We start from the raw sequence: 16877 nt of genomic DNA, 5'->3' as shown, positions 1-16877 counted from the left end.
AGCAATCCTAACAACTGGTGCTAGTTAGGATGCCCTTCTGAAGGTGCAGTAACACACAGAACACGTCTGTGCTGCAAGTGTTTGAACTGGCAAGGTGAAAACCAAAATTAGCAGTATTCATGCAGCCACCTACAGGCTTACCTGAAGTGGCACAGACAGTTCATTAAGAACCATTCTTCTTTCTGAACACCCTGGTAAAACCCCAGTGTGATACTGAAGGAGCTATACTTGTTTCATATGAGATGCACAACCCAGTCATAGCAAATTACTGCCACGGGACTTGGTAGAAATTACCAATTTCAGTGCCAAAACTACCTTTTGCAAAGCAAAATCCTTCATTATTGCAGCTGAATAAACTGTTCTTCAGGTTGTAGAATGCTACTGTGCACGCTGTTCAACAGTTACCCTCATACCAAAGGCAGAGCCCAAGGCAGTCTAGATTCATCTGCTAAAACTAGAAACTGAGAAGAATGGAACAGAAAAGAGAATGTTTTAGCATAGCAAAAATCAATGGAATGAGATGCTGATACATTTTGTTATGGCCATGACTCTAATTGCTTGAATTCTTCCAGTTTGTTTTTATTACTAAAATGGAAGGGAAAAAAATGGAAGGGGAAAGAAGACCACCACATTAAGGGAAATTCACTTTACCTTCTATTTGTCATCACTCACTGATTTCTCCCCCACCCTTTTATTAAATGAACACAGTGTATCTGAAAGTATTTTTCTTGTTTGAAAAACCAACACAATCAGCAGAAAGAAATGAGGGGAAACCACAAAAATGAATAAGCAAAGTGTTCATAGGCAGAAAATGAGCACTTTTCCACCTACAAATCCTATTCTAGTAACTGTATGTGCTATATTAAGTAAAACAGTTCAGAAATGAGTTGATGATTTAACTGAAGCTGATTGAAGTTTCTCAGTCTAAATTCTATCTAAACCCCACATTTGTACCATGTTCTTTCTTGTAGCTTCAGAAGAGGAGGACCCTCAAGACACGAGGGCCGGGGAACCAGGGGGAGAGATGGCTTTCCTGGACCTGAAGATTTTGGGCCAGATGATGCTTTTGACTCTCCAGACGAAAACTCAAGAGGAAGGGACCATGGTGCTCGGGGCCGAGGTCGTGGTGCTCTGAGAGGTGAGGGGAACATTCTTCCATACTGAAATGCAAGGATGAGGAAGCAAAGACACTTCTTGGGCAAATTACGGTATTGTCATGAATCCAATGTCTCCTGTCCACTGCATCTCTTACTGTGCAGGAGGCCGGAAGGGTTTACTTCCTACTCCAGATGAATTTCCACGCTTTGAAGGAGGGCGGAAATCAGAATCCTGGGATGGAAACAGAGAACCAGGTAAAAACTGGTGAGGTTTGTTTCAGATAACTTTAGATTTCTATAATATAACCAACCAATGACCAAAAAATTTAGGTGTAAAAATCACTTCTTCTTCCTGTACCTCACATGCTCGTGATCAGTCTTTACTATAAGCAAACCAAAACATAGTTCTTTGGACTTCTAAATTCAGGAAAAAATACTATACATAATTTAACTGGCTCCAAATGCAGCTGTCTCAGCACACAAAATTATTACAGCCTCAAAGCCTCAATTTTAAGTTTATTGTACACCGCAGGACTGCCTGTTATTGTCACCTGCGGATGACTGAAGCACATACCTGGGGATTTTTTGAGGTGTACATTAAAGCCAACAGTAATCTTTCTCTTGGGTGGCATCTTTGCTGTTGTTGCAAAAATCATGTTTTCAGCTGCAGCTTACTGAAATTTGCATTTGTGTTACTAGTGGGGGAAAACCTGAGTTTTCAAATGTCATGGAAAAAGTGAACACAAATAGATGAAGATACGAACATCTCTAAAATATATGAAAATACACTGAAAAGAACACCTGAGATCTGTCACTTTCATTCCCATCATCCTTTAGAGACCAGTTTTATCTTTAGTTTTCTTAAAACTTACTCATCTAATGTTTGCTTTTTTTCCTGTTGGGATGGGGGGGAAGCTTTATGTAATTTTAACTTAAAATTGTGTGCCAAGTAGAATGGAAAGGTTGTAAATTGATGTGACTTTCTCCAAAAAAGTGAAGAATAACAATCACATCAACATTACTTATTATCCTGTTCCTTCTCTTCATGCTCAGGTCCTCGTCCAGATCACCCTCCTCATGACAGGCATTCTCCAGCTAACAGAGAACGTGCTTCTTCACTCCAAGGCATGGACATGGCCTCACTGCCACCACGTAAACGTCCCTGGCATGATGGACCAGGGACCTCTGACCACAGAGAAATGGATGCTCCAGGTGGACCTCCAGAAGACAGGGGCAAAGGTAAAAAGCCCCTTGTACTGACAACCTTATCTAACACTGGCACATTTTTCAACAGTAGACTTACCCAGAATTCCTGTCTGTTCAGAGGGAATAAAGCTGAACTGGTAAATATCTGATCTTGCCAGCTGTGAGGCTGAACACCAGTCTCAAGAACACCCCCCTCAATAACAGAGGGGTTTTCTAGAACATCACATCCAAATCGTTACTCTAGCTTCATGTAATCCTCTCCTTTATTGCCCTGATCAAAACCAGTTAGGTTTTGGCTCCCTGTTGCTCCAGCTAGAAAACTTAAAAGGTTTTTTCCCCTCTAATTTTCAGTATAGTTGTTATTCAAGCTTGTGCTAGCACCCTTTATCTGAAATATCATTCCTGTCTCCACTTTCACTGTTGGACCCAAATATTTTAACTCTTTGCTCTTGAGCAACCTGGTCTAGTGGAAGGTCAGGGATGTTGCAATTAGATGATCTTTAAGGTCCCTTCCAACACATATCAGCCTGTGAGTTGTCTACTTCTAAGAGTGTAAGCACAGCCATCCATTATCAGACCGGAAGTCCATAAAGCTCAGTAGCTTGTCTTTAGCCAGTAGCAGGTACAGAGGGAAGTGTTACTCTTAACAGTCTTAAGTCTTTAGTGGTATGTCCTGAAATGCTTTCTCAACCTTGAAGATCTGTAGTTCAGTGACTGGCTACAATATTTTTATATGAAATGACTTTTGACTTACCTTTTGTGTGCTTCTCTAACTGCGTTAAGAATCATATAAACTTTTGGCATCTGGAAGATCTGCAGAGAGCTCTAAAACTTAATTGCAATAGACTATGCTTAAAAAAAGAGGAAGGAAAATGTTTTCCTCTTGTTTTAAGCCTTTTGCTGACTAATTTCATTCAATGATGTCTTGTGTTTTAACTGGAACAGTTGGAAGACAATGCCTCTTATTTCTGAATGCCACTTCTGATTGCATCAAAGTCTACGATTTCCAACCTGAACTAGCTCTTCTTCAAGTCAGACCTCTGATCTGTATCATTTCCTACCTTTATTACTCTGTATATATTATTTTCATTTTTAATTTATCCTTTTGTAAATTAAACAGGGTAACTAGCAGTTGCACACACTATTTAAGATATGGTTTTGTTCTCTTTGCTTCCTAATTGCTTCTGATGTCCTATTTATTTCTCTTTTTAACTAACTACTGAACAGTCACATGGCATCCTCATGCAACTAGCTACTGAACCAACAAAATAACTTTCTTCTGGAGTTAGCAGCTGGTTCAGACCCTATTGCTGTGTGCCATTTCTACAGTCATCCTGTTAGTCTTGTACCAGTTCTTGATCCTTGTTCTTATAAATCTCAGGATTGATTATGTCTTTTGTTAATGTTGTCTTAGGGGCTTTTTAATGTCCTCATATTGACTACCCGCTATTAGTGGTCAGTGAAAGAGATTCTTCTCAGTTGCTTCCAGATGGTTAGAGCCTGTCATTTTCTGTTGTTAGACCTCTACTGCGCAGCTTTGTCTTTGATGCCACCAAATATCACTTCACTTCTCTTACTGTTGTCCTGAAGCTTGTTTAGTGTTAAGTGTAGGCCAGTCCTCCTCTGCATGGATTGTATTTCCAGTGCTGTACTGACAGCAGGTTATGACATTCATTCACAGAGGTTTTTTTGTGAGACCTTGCTGGTGAACTCCTTCTGTATCAGTATTTTTCCTTTCAAAAGGCCGTGTTTCTCATTTAGCCAGCTTCTTAATCGAATCCGTGAGGATTCCTTCTCCAGCTTCAATAGTAATTTGTGATAACTCCATTAGATGCTTTATTGGAAACAGTTGTTAACTACCACACTTCTTTGGGTGACATGCTTTAGTGCTAGATGATCTAACAGTCCTTTCCAACCCTAGCTATTCTATGATTCTATGACTCTATGATTCTTGTGCCTAGACAACTCACTAATGTACCAAAGACAGTTTAGAACAATGGCAAGAAAGCCTGATACCAAAACATTGACAATACTATTTCGTGTATGGGCTGTGTCACTTTCAGTTGATTGGTAAAGTCATGTGAAGGTTAAAACTTCATGAATTATAAGCTCTGTGAAACAATTTGGTCTTTATTTTACACACAACCAAGCAGTCAACAAAAAAATCCTTCTTGCTAAAGTGAGTAAAAATGTCCTAATTTAGCTATAGCACTTTGTTGTGTCCAAAAAGCACTGTTAACGTTACTATTTTGGGGTTTTTTTTTCCCCCAAAATACTGCTTGTTATTTTGAGCTAATGACTTTGGGGGTTGTAATATTAATTTCAGTCTCAGTACTAAGACCTGTGAGAAGCAGAAAATCCCATTTCTGGCAGTAAGAGCTGATGTAGTTTATGTTCCTTGTTAGTGATTAAAACAGAGCATTTTTCTATTATTTCTAGCAAAAAATGGAAAAAAACAGTAATGTTATTCATTGTCTTCACCACCAACCTCAACTCATCCATCAGTGCAATGTCTTTGTTTAGGAAAAAGTGTTTTTCAACAAAAATATATAGAGAACCACAGATGGTGTTAAAGCACAAGAGCTGGGTACACGTGGCAGTTCTGAGGACACCGTGACTATCACTATTCTAATTTACTGAAGTGATTGCTGACTGTATCAGCTATAAACTGCCTTAATTCCCAAGGAATTGTCTGATTGCCATACATCTTATGGACTGTAATGGAGACACTAAATCTATGTAAGAAAAATCTTACAGAGGGGGGGAGAAGGCATAAAATTACAAGTCTCAACTATGTTTGGTCTGCAAATGAGTATCCCACAGTTCTTTCCACAAAGGAGCTAGCTAAATATATGCTATGGCTGAGAAGAGGCATTGCTTAGAGTTGAACACCAGTAACTGACTGTGCTTCTTTTTTAGGACGAGGAAGTTCACAGAGAGCATCAAAATCTGGGAGATCCAGTTCTTTAGATGGAGACCATCACGATGGATTCCACAGAGATGAAGCTTTTGGTGGAGGCCCTGCAGGAGGCAATAACCCTTCTCGAGGAGGAAGGAGTGGAAGTAACTGGGGAAGAGGAAGTAACATGAACTCTGCTCAGTCAAGAAGAGGATCATCCAGGGGTAGTGGAAGGGGTCGATAGAAGAGGCTTTGACTGGGTCACACCCAGTCCTTCCTGGACAATATTTAAATGGATTGCTACTCTGGACTCATAAAGTAACCTGCAACACCACAAACCTGGATTCTTTAACTGGGATAACTGAATGTGCATTAGCTCCTAACAAGACAGGGGTCTTTTCCTACATCAGTCAGCTTCTGCTAGGGGCAGCGCTGTAGCTGGCTTTCTGTTCTGTCCTCTCCACCCTTGTTTTCCTCCCTTCTTTTACCAGCTTGGTTTTGTGAAGAGCTGGAATTTTTTTTAAGTGAAACGAGGCATGGAGCACTTCCACAGATTTCAGTTCACCTCCAGACAGAAACCTGTTCCTACATGTACAGTTTGTCAGAAGAGTTACGCTGGTTTTGTATGAATACAGAATGTAATTTGTGCAAAAATTAACCTAAAATCAACCCAGTGTGTGATTCTTTACTCACCTATTACTATAAAGAGGGCTGTCTTTAGGCAGACTTGTGTATCAGATAGAGCAACAGAACTGCCTCCTGAAACCTCAACTGTCTGAAATACTCATAGCTGGATGATTCCTAGTTTTTTGGTTTGTGATGCACAGAGAGCTTTCATTTTCACCTTTAGCCACAGCTGTCTGCTGATTACAAGTGGTGCTGATGTTAACATTCCATAACACAGGAAACCACCGCTGCTTGCTAGTCTGCCATCCTGAAAGAGAAAAACGTGGAACACTGCTTAGAAAAAGCTGTCATAGACATAGTGTGAGTTACAACCTGGCCTACCAGCAAGACAGACATCATGACAGATATTATCATTCTGTGCTTCAGCTGGGCAAATATCTTTGTTCAAAACAGCATCTGGTTTTAGAAACTGAGGGAGAAAGTTTAGCAGATAGATTAATATGGATGCACATGCTTTACAATGGCTGTAGGGGGCATTGCTTAAAGAGAGCTGGTTTCAGTAGGACCTGGTACCTTCAAATGCTGCAGTGCAAACCTCAATGGCTGATCACTTTCTAATTGCTTTTGAAGTAGTTTACTTTAGCATATAGCTTCCCAGTTTTCTGAGCAGAGGGAATTGATGAGGAAGAGTTATTCCCATTTCCCACATCTCACAATAAAGCCGTTTACCACCCACGAATTTGCTTCCCCATAAATCATTCATATTAATCATCTCCAGTCACCAAGTTATCAAAAGGTTCCTTTAATACCTAAAGCCTCAGTGAAAATTTCACCACAAAAGTACGTATTCTAAAGCCAGGAAGGTCCCACATTAAAAGCATAGGATATAACATATAATGAACAATACTACCAGGAATCAATCCCCCCTGCCCTTTCATGTTTTAATATTCAGGATAATAATGGTGTTGCACTTCTGTAGTTGTCAAGGCTACTGCAACAACATTGTGAAACACAGCAGCTATTTTATCTGATGTCTCAGTCAGATTTACCAAAGTCCTGATGACCTATCTTATAGGAAGAGATCAAATATAGGTTAACACTTAACTGCTCTTCTCTTGGTTCAGTCAGTCACAGATAGCGTTTTCTTAGTTTTGTAGTGTGTAAAATGGCATTTGAAAGTTACAGTATTTAACTGATCATTAGCCTATAAAATCCTTGTCATGGGGCTCTAGAGACAACGATTTTAAAGGAATTAACTGGGGAACCGCTGACAGAACACAGTTTCTTCTTTGAGGACTAAAAATGGAACTGCTTTTTACCTGTACTTGAAGACAGGCTTTGGTCACGTTTGGTATATACATCAGTGAGTTAGGATCCATTCTGAAGTTTTGATGATAAATATCAGTATTTTGATAGCAAAGGGGAAAGTGTGCCCCCTTTTTTTTTTTTAACAAGCCCTATATATTTTAAGGGGCTGAAAGTTATTTTTATGCAATAGTTAAGAGTATGATTTAGAGGATGAGCTTTAGTCCTCAATTAAACCACAGTCCTCTACCAGAATTAGAGTGCACTCAACAGCAAACCCAGGTGTTTCTGTCTAGACAAAAGAGTATGCTGGGGCTTCCCCTGATGTTTCCTGAACTCCTTAAACCACTGTGGCATTTGGTGTGAAGTAAAATTCCTTATCAAGGGGCAGTTTTTTTAATTAAGTTTTGAAATATTCCACAATCATGGAATATGCACAAAATGTTTAAGAAAAATGGAAAATGAGCTAGCTTTTGTGTAAAATCTTACAAGGTGACAGGAGAGACACGAGTGTCCCATTGTATGGTACTGTGACCAGTGTTGCTGGGAAATGGGTAAGATTACTTAATGGGAATACACTGCTGTACTCTTTGGGTCGAGTTCTTTTACCTGAGTGTGGAATCCTTATCCAGTACCTGCTAGTTTACAGCTCCACCTTCTCTAGGATTTGTTTAGCTTGTTACTACTGCTAGGAATACATTAATTGTCTATATTATAGCTTAGAAGTTGTAAAAATGAGAGAACCAATTTAATGCTATTCCGCTACCTCTGATCTGCATTTTTATGGAAAAAGTGACCATTAGTGGAATGTCTGTATTGAAATTTGGTACACAAGTGGTTTTATTAAAGTAATCTCTGTACATTTAGGTACCCCCATTTAACAATTTCAGTTTAATTTGGAGTATCAGGTGAATACACTAAACTCTTAAGCAGTGGTATCAGGTATATATTGCACTGTTTAGCTTTATTTAGTATATGAGGCACATATATTCAGTGAGATACTCAGGCTCTGAGCAGGTTAGGCCTGGTATTCCCCTTTATGTGCATTAGTGCAGTACACAGCCCAAACTGAAGCACCAGGCTCCCAGCAGGGACTGTCAGCCTGAATTCAGCACCTTCTTAAGGCTGCTTAGCTTCTGCATTGAAACTGAGCTGTGTTGGCTGACACAAGCCCTAATTACCAGCAAGTCTTATTTCTGAAGGTCACACTGTGACAAGTAAGCAATTCCTGCCTAAGCTGAAATATCAAAATACATGTATATCTAAATTAAGTTCTAAGAGCTGAAGCTACCTTTGGAAAGCCCAACTGTTACAGCAGCTGTAAGGCAGCAGCAATATCTTCAAAGACTTAAGGCTCTTACCTAAGATTAGCACCTTTCATCCCATCACTGTCATGCACTGAGACCACCCTTACAGTTACGGCAGTCTTTGTGACCCACAGCCCCAGGAAAGTTTGTTCCACTGACTGGATGGTATCTTAAAGACTGGGGTTTTAGAGAGGAATGCAGTTAGTTTAGAGTGGAAACTGTATTCATATTCATCACTGGTCTGACATGGCCGATGACTGCACCACTCAGCAACTGAACTGTGTTCAAAGTGTACGGGTCAGCACAATAATGAGTAAATAGCAGTTAACTGTTCTGAACTTTGACCCTGACACTTGACCAGATTTCACTAAGCTGTCCCCACGTTTCAACACCAACCAGCCCTGCAGCCTCAGCTGTAAGACACTTGTTTTTAATGTCATGGGCAGGTCAATCCTTACGTTTCACTGGCTCCATAATCTCACTCACGTTTTGAAGCAGGCTGCAGCAGCCATATGGTCCTAGACTGGAGGTACGGAAGTGGGATGCTGCCAGCTCCTACCCGAGCCGGAGAGCCTCCAGACCACGGCTACGGAGCTGCCCTTGCAGTAAGGCAGAATCCTGTGCTCAGCTGGCACCAAGCCCGTCACACCTGAGCACAGACAACGCGTTTAGAGTCCCCGGTGCCGCTCGCGGGTGCCAGCCGCTGTTCTTCTCGTTCAGGAGCTGGCGAAGAAAGCCCAGCAGCAACGAAAGGAGATGAAGGAAGCGGCGCGCAGACGGCGCCATCCTCATCCCCGTCTCGGAGAGGCGCCTCCGTGCCCCGCCGGGCGCCAGTCTCAGTCCATCCGTCATTGTCCCGCCGGGCTGCGGCGCGGGACTCACACCGGCAGCGCTTTGCCCCCGCTTTGCCGCACCGCAGCGCACAGGAGGTCACCGAGGCGGCGGAGGCCGGCGGCACCCCCGGGCAGCGCGGCCAGGAGCGCGGCGCCGGCGGTGCCCAGCTGGGTCGCGGCGCCCAGCGCCGTCAGGAGGGTGCTGCGCAGCCCCAGCGCCGCGTAGAGGGTGCCGCCGAGGGCGCCGAGGTAGAGCAGGGAGCCGCGGCTGGGCTCCCGCAGCAGGCGGGCGGGCCCGCGCAGCAGGGCTGCGGCGCCCAGGGCGCAGAGCGAGCCGAGCGACCAGAGCAGCGCGAACTTGCGGGCTCGGAGCAGCAGCAGCGGCACGTACAGCGCGGCCAGCCCGAAGCAGAGGGCGGCCAGCAGCAGGCACAGCCCGCTCCCTGCCAGCCGCTGCCAGCGCGACAGCCCCGGCAGGCAGGGGTCCGCCTCGGCGGCCCACGGCCAGCCCCAGCCCCGGCCCGAGCCCGAGCCCGAGCTGACCGCCGCAGGGGGGTCGCCGCGGCCCGGCGAGAAAGGGTTCAGCGGGCCCAGCCAGGCCCCCAGGCCGCCGCTCCCCGCCGGCTCCTCCTGCGAGCAGCCTGCGAGCGGCGGCGCAGGGCTCGCGTTGGCGGCGGTAGCGGCCTTCGATTGCGCAAGGTACTCCTGCAGCTGCCGGCCCAGGTCCGCCATGGCCGGGCACCGCTCCCCGGAGCTACAGCGGGCGGCCCTCCCACCCCACCGCCATCTTGCGGAGCAGCTGCATCCGGGTTACCGGGGCGGCGCGCGTGCGCCAAGGGCTGAGGCGGCGGCCCCGCTGCCCTCGGCTTCCTCAGTGCAGGCGGCGCCGAGCCGGGTTGTGGGCGGTGGCCGCTGCCTTTGGGCAGCTGGGCGCGGTAAAGGACGTGTCCTTTAAAAGAGGTGTCTGACAGGAGGAGTGGTGGGGTTTGCCGGGGGGACAGGGAGATCCCTCAGCTGCTCCGCATGGAGCCACTGGAGGAGCTTGGCAGCTGTGAGCTACAGCACCTCAAGGTGTCTTCAGGAGGGAAGAAGATGGTGTCATGTTCAAAACGTAGATGGGTAAGAGGAAGGTGGTATCTGAGGCTGGTGGAGCTCTCCAGCAGCCCTGGAGGCCGAGCACTGCCCAGCGCCGTGTTTCCCCAGGGTTGGCACCTGGAGTCTCCTCACGTCTAACTCAAGGTCTCTGCTTCTCTGAAGGAGAGCTGCAACAGCAGAGACATTACATGTAGGAACCATCACAGCAGGGCTGGAGATGTAGTGAATGACCAAGAGCTTGACTTGTACCCCTGTGTGCTCAGCCAAACCTGTTAACTCATTGGCTGTTCATTAATAACATTTACTACTCTTCTGCCCTCAACCAACCCTTACACCAAAATAAGAACATCTAATTCAGTTCTTCACCCTGGCTTAAAAATGTAATAAATAAAAACATCAAATGCTAATTTAACCTTTAGGATTCTAAATGCAGGCCTGCAGAAAGGAGATGTTTGGACACAGGAAACAGCCAGCACAGTTTCCATCATCAGTGTGCAGCAATATCCATAGCAATGGTGAGTCACAGTGTATTCGTCTGCCTCACAAGACACAGATGAAGTCTGAAATTGCTGTTGGCCAGGAGCTGCCTGCCCCAGTTGGTGGATCACTTTACCATTGATACATGGATATGAGTCAGAAAGCATAACACCCTCTCAAGTGCACAGAACAAAGTTTAATGATTGGCAATAAGAGATTGGGTCATAGAATGGTTAGGACTGGAAGGGACCTTAACGTTCATCCAGTTCCAACCCCTGCCAGGGGCAGGGCCACCTCACACTAAAGCAGGTTGCTCCAAGCCCCTGTGTCCAACCTGGCCTTGAGCACTGCCAGGGATGGGGCAGCCACAGCTTCTCTGGGCACCCTGTGCCAGGTGTTACCAGAAACACTGCACCTGGAGGCATCTTTGTGAGCAGGACCCCTCTTTGCCAGCAAAGGATGCCATCTAATTGCTTTCTAGATTATAGCCTTCCAGGCAGTGTCTTCTGCTGCCCTGAGGGTAAAACACGCTGCAAAGATGTTTTCCCCTTGCGTTGAGGAAGTGTCATGAGTGTAACAGTCTGTTGTGGTTGGCAAGAAGCGTGGTTCTTCGTTCACAGGAAAATGAAGTCCTGTCAGTGAGGTGTACGTCAGATATAATTACACCAGGTAACAGCTCTATGACAACGTGTTTACCTTCTCCCTCCAGGCTCACTGTAGCACCCGAGGAGGCTCCTGTCCGGCGGTCCGAAGCGGCGGTGGGGCAGCGCTGTGCCCCGGGGCGCCAGCTCTCCGCTGCTCCCTAACTTTCCCTTTATAGGAAAAGTATGCGCGGGGCCGCGGGGGCTGCCCTGAGTCACCGGCTCCGTGGCTCCCGCCCACACCCAGGGCCCCCGTCCGCCGCTACCGCCGGGCTGGGGCGGGGTTTGCGCTGCCCACCGGGGCTGTCTGGGACCGGTGCTGCCGCGCCGGGCCGCGTGTGCCGCTGCGTAGCCCCTCCGCCACGGTCCAGAGCCGGCCGGGAGAGCGTCGCCATGACGGGCAGGTAAGGACGGGGAGCGGGGAGCCCGGCCCGTGGGCGGCGGTCGGTGTGTCCCGCGCTGGCCTGTGAAGGGTCGGAGAGAGCTCCTATGTGCCCGAGAGGAAGCGGTAGGGGAAGAGGACGTTTTCCTCCTGAGGTTCAGGCGACGTGGGCCAGATCCCGCAGTGCTCCGTGTGATGGTAGAGTCAGAAACAGCCTCTTGGAAGAGCAGAGCAAGGGCTGTTCCGATGTGCCTTAACCCTGCGTGGGGCGCTGGGAAGATCAGAAACAGAGTTGGGAAGGAGCAGCTGTGAATCTGACCTGTGTCCGCCCAGCAGCCGGGCTCCCTGCAGCCTGTTCCCGCTGTGCCCTGCCCTTCGGGGCGCTTCTGACTGGTCTTCACACTGCCCCTGTACCCGCACGTTGCTCGCTCCTCTTGTGGCTGTGGCCTTATTGTTACACTTTTCAAGAGCTGTTTAAATGAGAAGTTTCATTCTCTTCCCACACTGACACTGGAGGGAACTCTGTAAAGTTACCTAGTAGATAGCTGTGAATGAGAAAAGTGGTGGGGAGGGGGTTTACTGATATCTTCCAAGGGTTTGCACAAATGCTTTAGTGTCTTTGATCACTTTGTTCTCCCATCTGTAAAATAAGACCCAGACGTTATAAAGCAGTTTGTGAAAATAAGCTTGGTTTTGAAAAATGTCTTGAAGATGAAAAGCATGAAGAACTGAAGTAATATTAGTATTAGCAGGGTGCCTTTTCTAGGATAGCCATCCTGTGGAATCCTACTGTCATTATTGTAATCCTGAAGCATCGCTCTTCATGACGGGGAGTACTGAAATGGACCTGGAGTAGCTTGTGTATAGTGCATATTTTTCTTTTATGTAAAGTGTTGATGTTTGTATTATGCAGCTTCTTATGATTATTTGATGTAGATCATGTTTGGTGGGTTGTTAAATATGAGTACATGCTGAATAACTGTTATATCCTTATCTGTGATTTGGGTATTATTTTTGCTCTCCATGATGACAGATTGATGCTGACTGGTGGTTAAAACACTTGGGTTTTGCCTCCTGTCTTTAGATTACTTTGTCTTTTCTGTCTTAATGGTCCCTTTTTTGTTCTCTGACATGTGGAATAGGTGCATATTTACATCTTTACAGTAATTTCCTTACAAACAGAGGAAGACTCTAGAGTCTTAAATATTCATAAGTCATGGGCAGCTCCTAGAAGGCAACAAGATAGGGAGGACCTGGGAAGAACTGTGGCTGTTATGAACCCAGGTGGTTCTATTTTTATAGAACTATGGTATAGTACTGCTTGGAATTACATGCTTGTCTCAGGTGAAGCTACTCAGCTGCAGAGGGCAGTGAGAAATGCCTGTGGCCAGTAATCCTTGTCTTCTGTCAGTGCTTCCTCAGAAACCTGCCTGTTAAGGTATAACACTGTAAGAGTGAAAAGCTTTGGTGTGAAGCATGAGTTCTGATGAAGGTAATTGAGACACTGCAGAGTGTGCAGATCTTCAAAAGTAATGCAGAACTTCTGTCTCCTTTTCCTCAGATATACTTTAGAGGGTTGTTAAAATAAGCAGGCCTTGGCTTTAACTTTTGGAGAGGGAATGCAGATGTTATTTAATGTTTTCAGAAATGTTTGTCCTGGAAAGTGTGTCAGCTATGAAAATGTCTGAATTTCTGCCTGCTGTCACTCATAGGACAGAAAGATTAACTGTTCTATCGGAGACATGTATCATAGCTGTAGTTCAACAGACCTTTTCCTCAATAATTGTGTAATCCACTTAGGGTAGCAGTTGCCCACCAAAACAAAAGCTGTACTTTTCAGTGTCTGCAAAACATTGCACTGCTCCGCACCTGGCATGACTTATGGCATCATACAAGCACTGTGTTTAGTGTTGTTTTCAGGCTGACAGACTCTGAAGTCATTAGAAAGAATTCAGCATTGAGAATATACTTCCTTAGATCCACCTGCATGTCATTCAACTGAACTGTATCCAAATGTTGATTGATATTAGTTACTTGGTAGTTCTTAAAATCTGTTGACATTATGTAACCAAATGTTCTCCAGCATTTGAGATTCAGGGTTCTGGGGGTACTGGAAGGAGAAGAACTGTTTCACAGCTGAAACATCCCCATAATATCCATCACTTGGGAACCTTCCAGAGCCAGGAACATGACATCAGTGTGCCTCTGGTCTTGAAACTGTCGACACAGGGAGGGGAATGATTTTTGTGTTACAGTTTGTTAAAGCAAGGAAGACTGCAGAAGATGAAGTACTGACACATTATTCTTTTTTACTTCTCCTTTCTTGTCAAATAGAAACATAAAAGGACTCTCTTCTAGTTACTCCTGCATTACTAATCATTAAGATGGATGAAAACTCAATTTTCAAGTGTTCTGTCCCATTTAGCTGCAGAGAGTGTCTCCTGAATTTCAGTAGCTGCAGTCATTCAATTTATGGATTTTTATCATTAGGGAAGACTATAATTCCACAAAAAATACAAAGAAAAATGTGCACCTGTATGTATTCCTAATAGGAAATTGTTAAAATGGGTGACTGTTTAGCAAATGGAAACCGGAATATTATGTGCATCACAAGTTACATTGTGACAATGAGAGGAAAACAAGTAAGTAGATCACTGGAACTCACAAATAGTAATTCTGACTGCGACTTCTTGGCTGAACTGTTTTGTTTCTCTGTGTCTTGACTAGAGTGGCTGTCATAACCCCTAATTTCAAGAGCAGTCTGTGGTTTAAAGGGATGCTGTTAACTTAAAAACAAATAAAAATCACACTTTATTTGAATATTTCTGCTTGAACTAACATCCAAAGATGACAGAAAGATATTAAGGAGAGATATGTATTATAGTTTGAGTTACATGTTGTTTACTTACATTTGGAAATAAAGTCTGTATTAAGAGGTAATGTGTTAGATATAAAAGCAGTATGCTTCTAAGCAGCCTTTCTATATTTTGCAGTGTTGAGAAGTACAATTTAGGTGGGGTTTGGTGCCTTTAGAAGTACACTATGGTACTTCATTACCAAGGAATAAGTGTAAGATGCTTCTATAACTTGTGTTTGATATATTCGGTCAATCTCCCTATTATGATTTTGCCTTTTCAAGGATTGTTGGGGGAGTAGGTTGCTGTAGGGGATTTTGTTGGTTTTTGGGGATGTGGTGTTTGGTTTCTTTTGGGGGATTTTTACTACTGTTTTTTTGCCCTTTTTTCTTTCCTCTTAATGGACTTTTTCCTAAGACAGAGGGTCAGTTAATGACTGTTGAACCAATGTAGAAAATAAACCAAAATTGAAGGCAACTTCTTGTAAGACTTTACTGCTGTGGTGTTGATTAGAAAACAAAAAGGTGACAAAAGCCTGTGCTGGGCTTTTGCTTTTAGAAATTAATCTAATACAAAGCCCAAGGAAAAATGTTTCCAAAGTGCATGTTTCAGGGCATAATTATTTTTGTAAGAAATTTGTGTTATCACTATATTTGGTCTAATTGGGATCTGGATACGCCTATGCACTTCCTGCAGTCAACAAAAGAAGAACAGCTGCATTTACAGATACGCTTATTGATTGTTCCTAATCCACTTGAGGTAAGAAATAAGGATATATTATTTTCAATTAGGCTAGCATTTGACTAGGTGCTTTTTAATTCAGTAGAGAGCTGTTGCTGTGCAAACGCTCCATTTTATGAAGTAATTGCAGGGAAAATGGTTTGGAGGAGGAGGAGGGAGTATAGAGGTCGATAATACTAAGAAAGGTTGTTAGCACTGACTGGAAAGTTACTAAACTAATAGATGTCTCATCTCTGAGTTATAAGCAGCCATTTCTACTCTTCTGGGTTGAAAAATGTGATTTTAATCTTATAGTCTTTCCATCCACATCTGCTCTCTGAGGTTCTCTAGATAATTTTATCTTGTAAGGTCCTAAGTAGTCTGTTCTGCGGGACATAATGATGATTCTCTGAGAAGAACTACTTGTTAATGCCTAAAAGAAGTCTAGCTGCTTTCTTCTCTGCTTTGGCCCAGAAAGTAACCAGCTGTAAGATTTTGGCATTGACTCTGTCTTTTAAAAGCTGTTTGTCAAGAGAGAAAGAAAATAAAAATTATGTACTTGGACTCTTAATGTGCAAGGAGTGAGTAAGCAAGTGAGTTTGTGTTGAGGGATGGGAAGATGGGATGGTTATTGTTTTGATGGTTTTTTTGCCTTCAGTCCCCTCATCTTCCCTTTTGAAGAAGAGGATCATACTATTCTGTGGAAGAGTGGGTATTTGAAAACCAATAATATCAAGTTGTATGAGTCAGAAGAGTAAAAGCTTAGGTGTTTGAGAGAGAAGATGTTTAGCCAGATAGCTTAAGGTTAAGGGAGATTAATCATAGAATGTCTCAAGTTGGAAGGGACCCATGCAGATCATCAAGTCCAACTCCCCACTCCTTGCAGGACTGCCTAAAATTAAACTATATGCCTTAAGAGTGTTGTCCAGGTGCTCCTTGAGCTCTGACAGGTTTGGTGCCATTAATATTCTGCTTTGTGCTGAAAGTAAAAGGTGATTTAATATAACAACTTAGAACAAGTGTTTTATTGCTTTAAAATTTAAGAAGTCAGCAAAAGCACCCAGTATGAAGGATATTTTTCTTCTGTTCCATTTACATCATAAAGTAGAAATGAGTAAAGCACACATGCAGACTGAAAGAATGATAGTGGCAGATTGCTGTCAGAGGTCAGGAGTCCAAAACTCCCAACAAAATGTGGGGTGAATCATAGGTTTGGAGCTTGCCAAGTCCTGTGTTTGAATCTATGGTGTTCTTTATTTGTGCCTGTTCTGCTGGGTCCTAGTAATCCCTTCTGTTTTTCTTTAAAGGATAGAAGAAGAGATCTCTGCTGGTTAGTACTCATTTAGTACTTAGGAAGTTATCACTTCTCACTTTCTCCAGGCTGTAGTCATGGAATATATTTCACTCTCATGCAACAAAAATCCTCATTTTGA

General features: G+C 44.0%; 3 protein-coding genes across 5 annotated transcripts in view; 2 read left to right on the top strand and 1 right to left on the bottom strand.

Annotated features, from left to right (window-relative positions):
• WDR33 (WD repeat domain 33) overlaps positions 1–5871 on the top strand; it is a 67250-nt gene extending 61379 nt beyond the window's left edge. For both annotated transcript variants that reach the window (XM_031053046.2, XM_005153966.4), the window contains exons 20-23: positions 972–1138; positions 1260–1352; positions 2151–2336; positions 5223–5871. In XM_031053046.2, coding sequence (XP_030908906.2) covers positions 972–1138; positions 1260–1352; positions 2151–2336; positions 5223–5446 — 670 coding nt within the window. In that variant the 3' untranslated portion in view covers positions 5447–5871. The remainder of the gene's footprint in view (positions 1–971; positions 1139–1259; positions 1353–2150; positions 2337–5222) is intronic.
• Positions 559–10069, bottom strand: LOC115947246 (vesicle transport protein SFT2C-like). Of its 2 annotated transcripts, none has more exons than XM_034063641.1 (3): positions 8928–10069; positions 5896–6136; positions 559–1329 (listed from the first exon to the last, which is right to left on the bottom strand). In XM_034063641.1, exon 1 carries the CDS (start codon positions 10004–10006, stop codon positions 9320–9322), a length of 687 nt encoding a protein of 228 aa, XP_033919532.1. In that variant the 5' UTR covers positions 10007–10069; the 3' UTR covers positions 559–1329; positions 5896–6136; positions 8928–9319. The 2 variants fall into 2 exon arrangements, with proteins under 2 accessions (XP_033919532.1, XP_033919533.1); XM_034063642.1 differs by having other exon boundaries at positions 6047–6136.
• A 1590-nt stretch (positions 10070–11659) lies between these two features.
• Positions 11660–16877, top strand: part of LIMS2 (LIM zinc finger domain containing 2) — a 33199-nt gene continuing 27981 nt past the window's right edge. Inside the window, exon 1 of the mRNA XM_031053199.2 lies at positions 11660–11891. Coding sequence (XP_030909059.2) covers positions 11674–11891 — 218 coding nt within the window. The 5' untranslated portion in view covers positions 11660–11673. The remainder of the gene's footprint in view (positions 11892–16877) is intronic.

This window comes from Melopsittacus undulatus, chromosome 6, assembly GCF_012275295.1.
Source record: "Melopsittacus undulatus isolate bMelUnd1 chromosome 6, bMelUnd1.mat.Z, whole genome shotgun sequence".
Classification (NCBI taxonomy): domain Eukaryota; kingdom Metazoa; phylum Chordata; class Aves; order Psittaciformes; family Psittaculidae; genus Melopsittacus; species Melopsittacus undulatus.
Note: the sequence above shows the minus strand (reverse complement) of the source record. Positions and strands in the feature narration are given on the sequence as shown.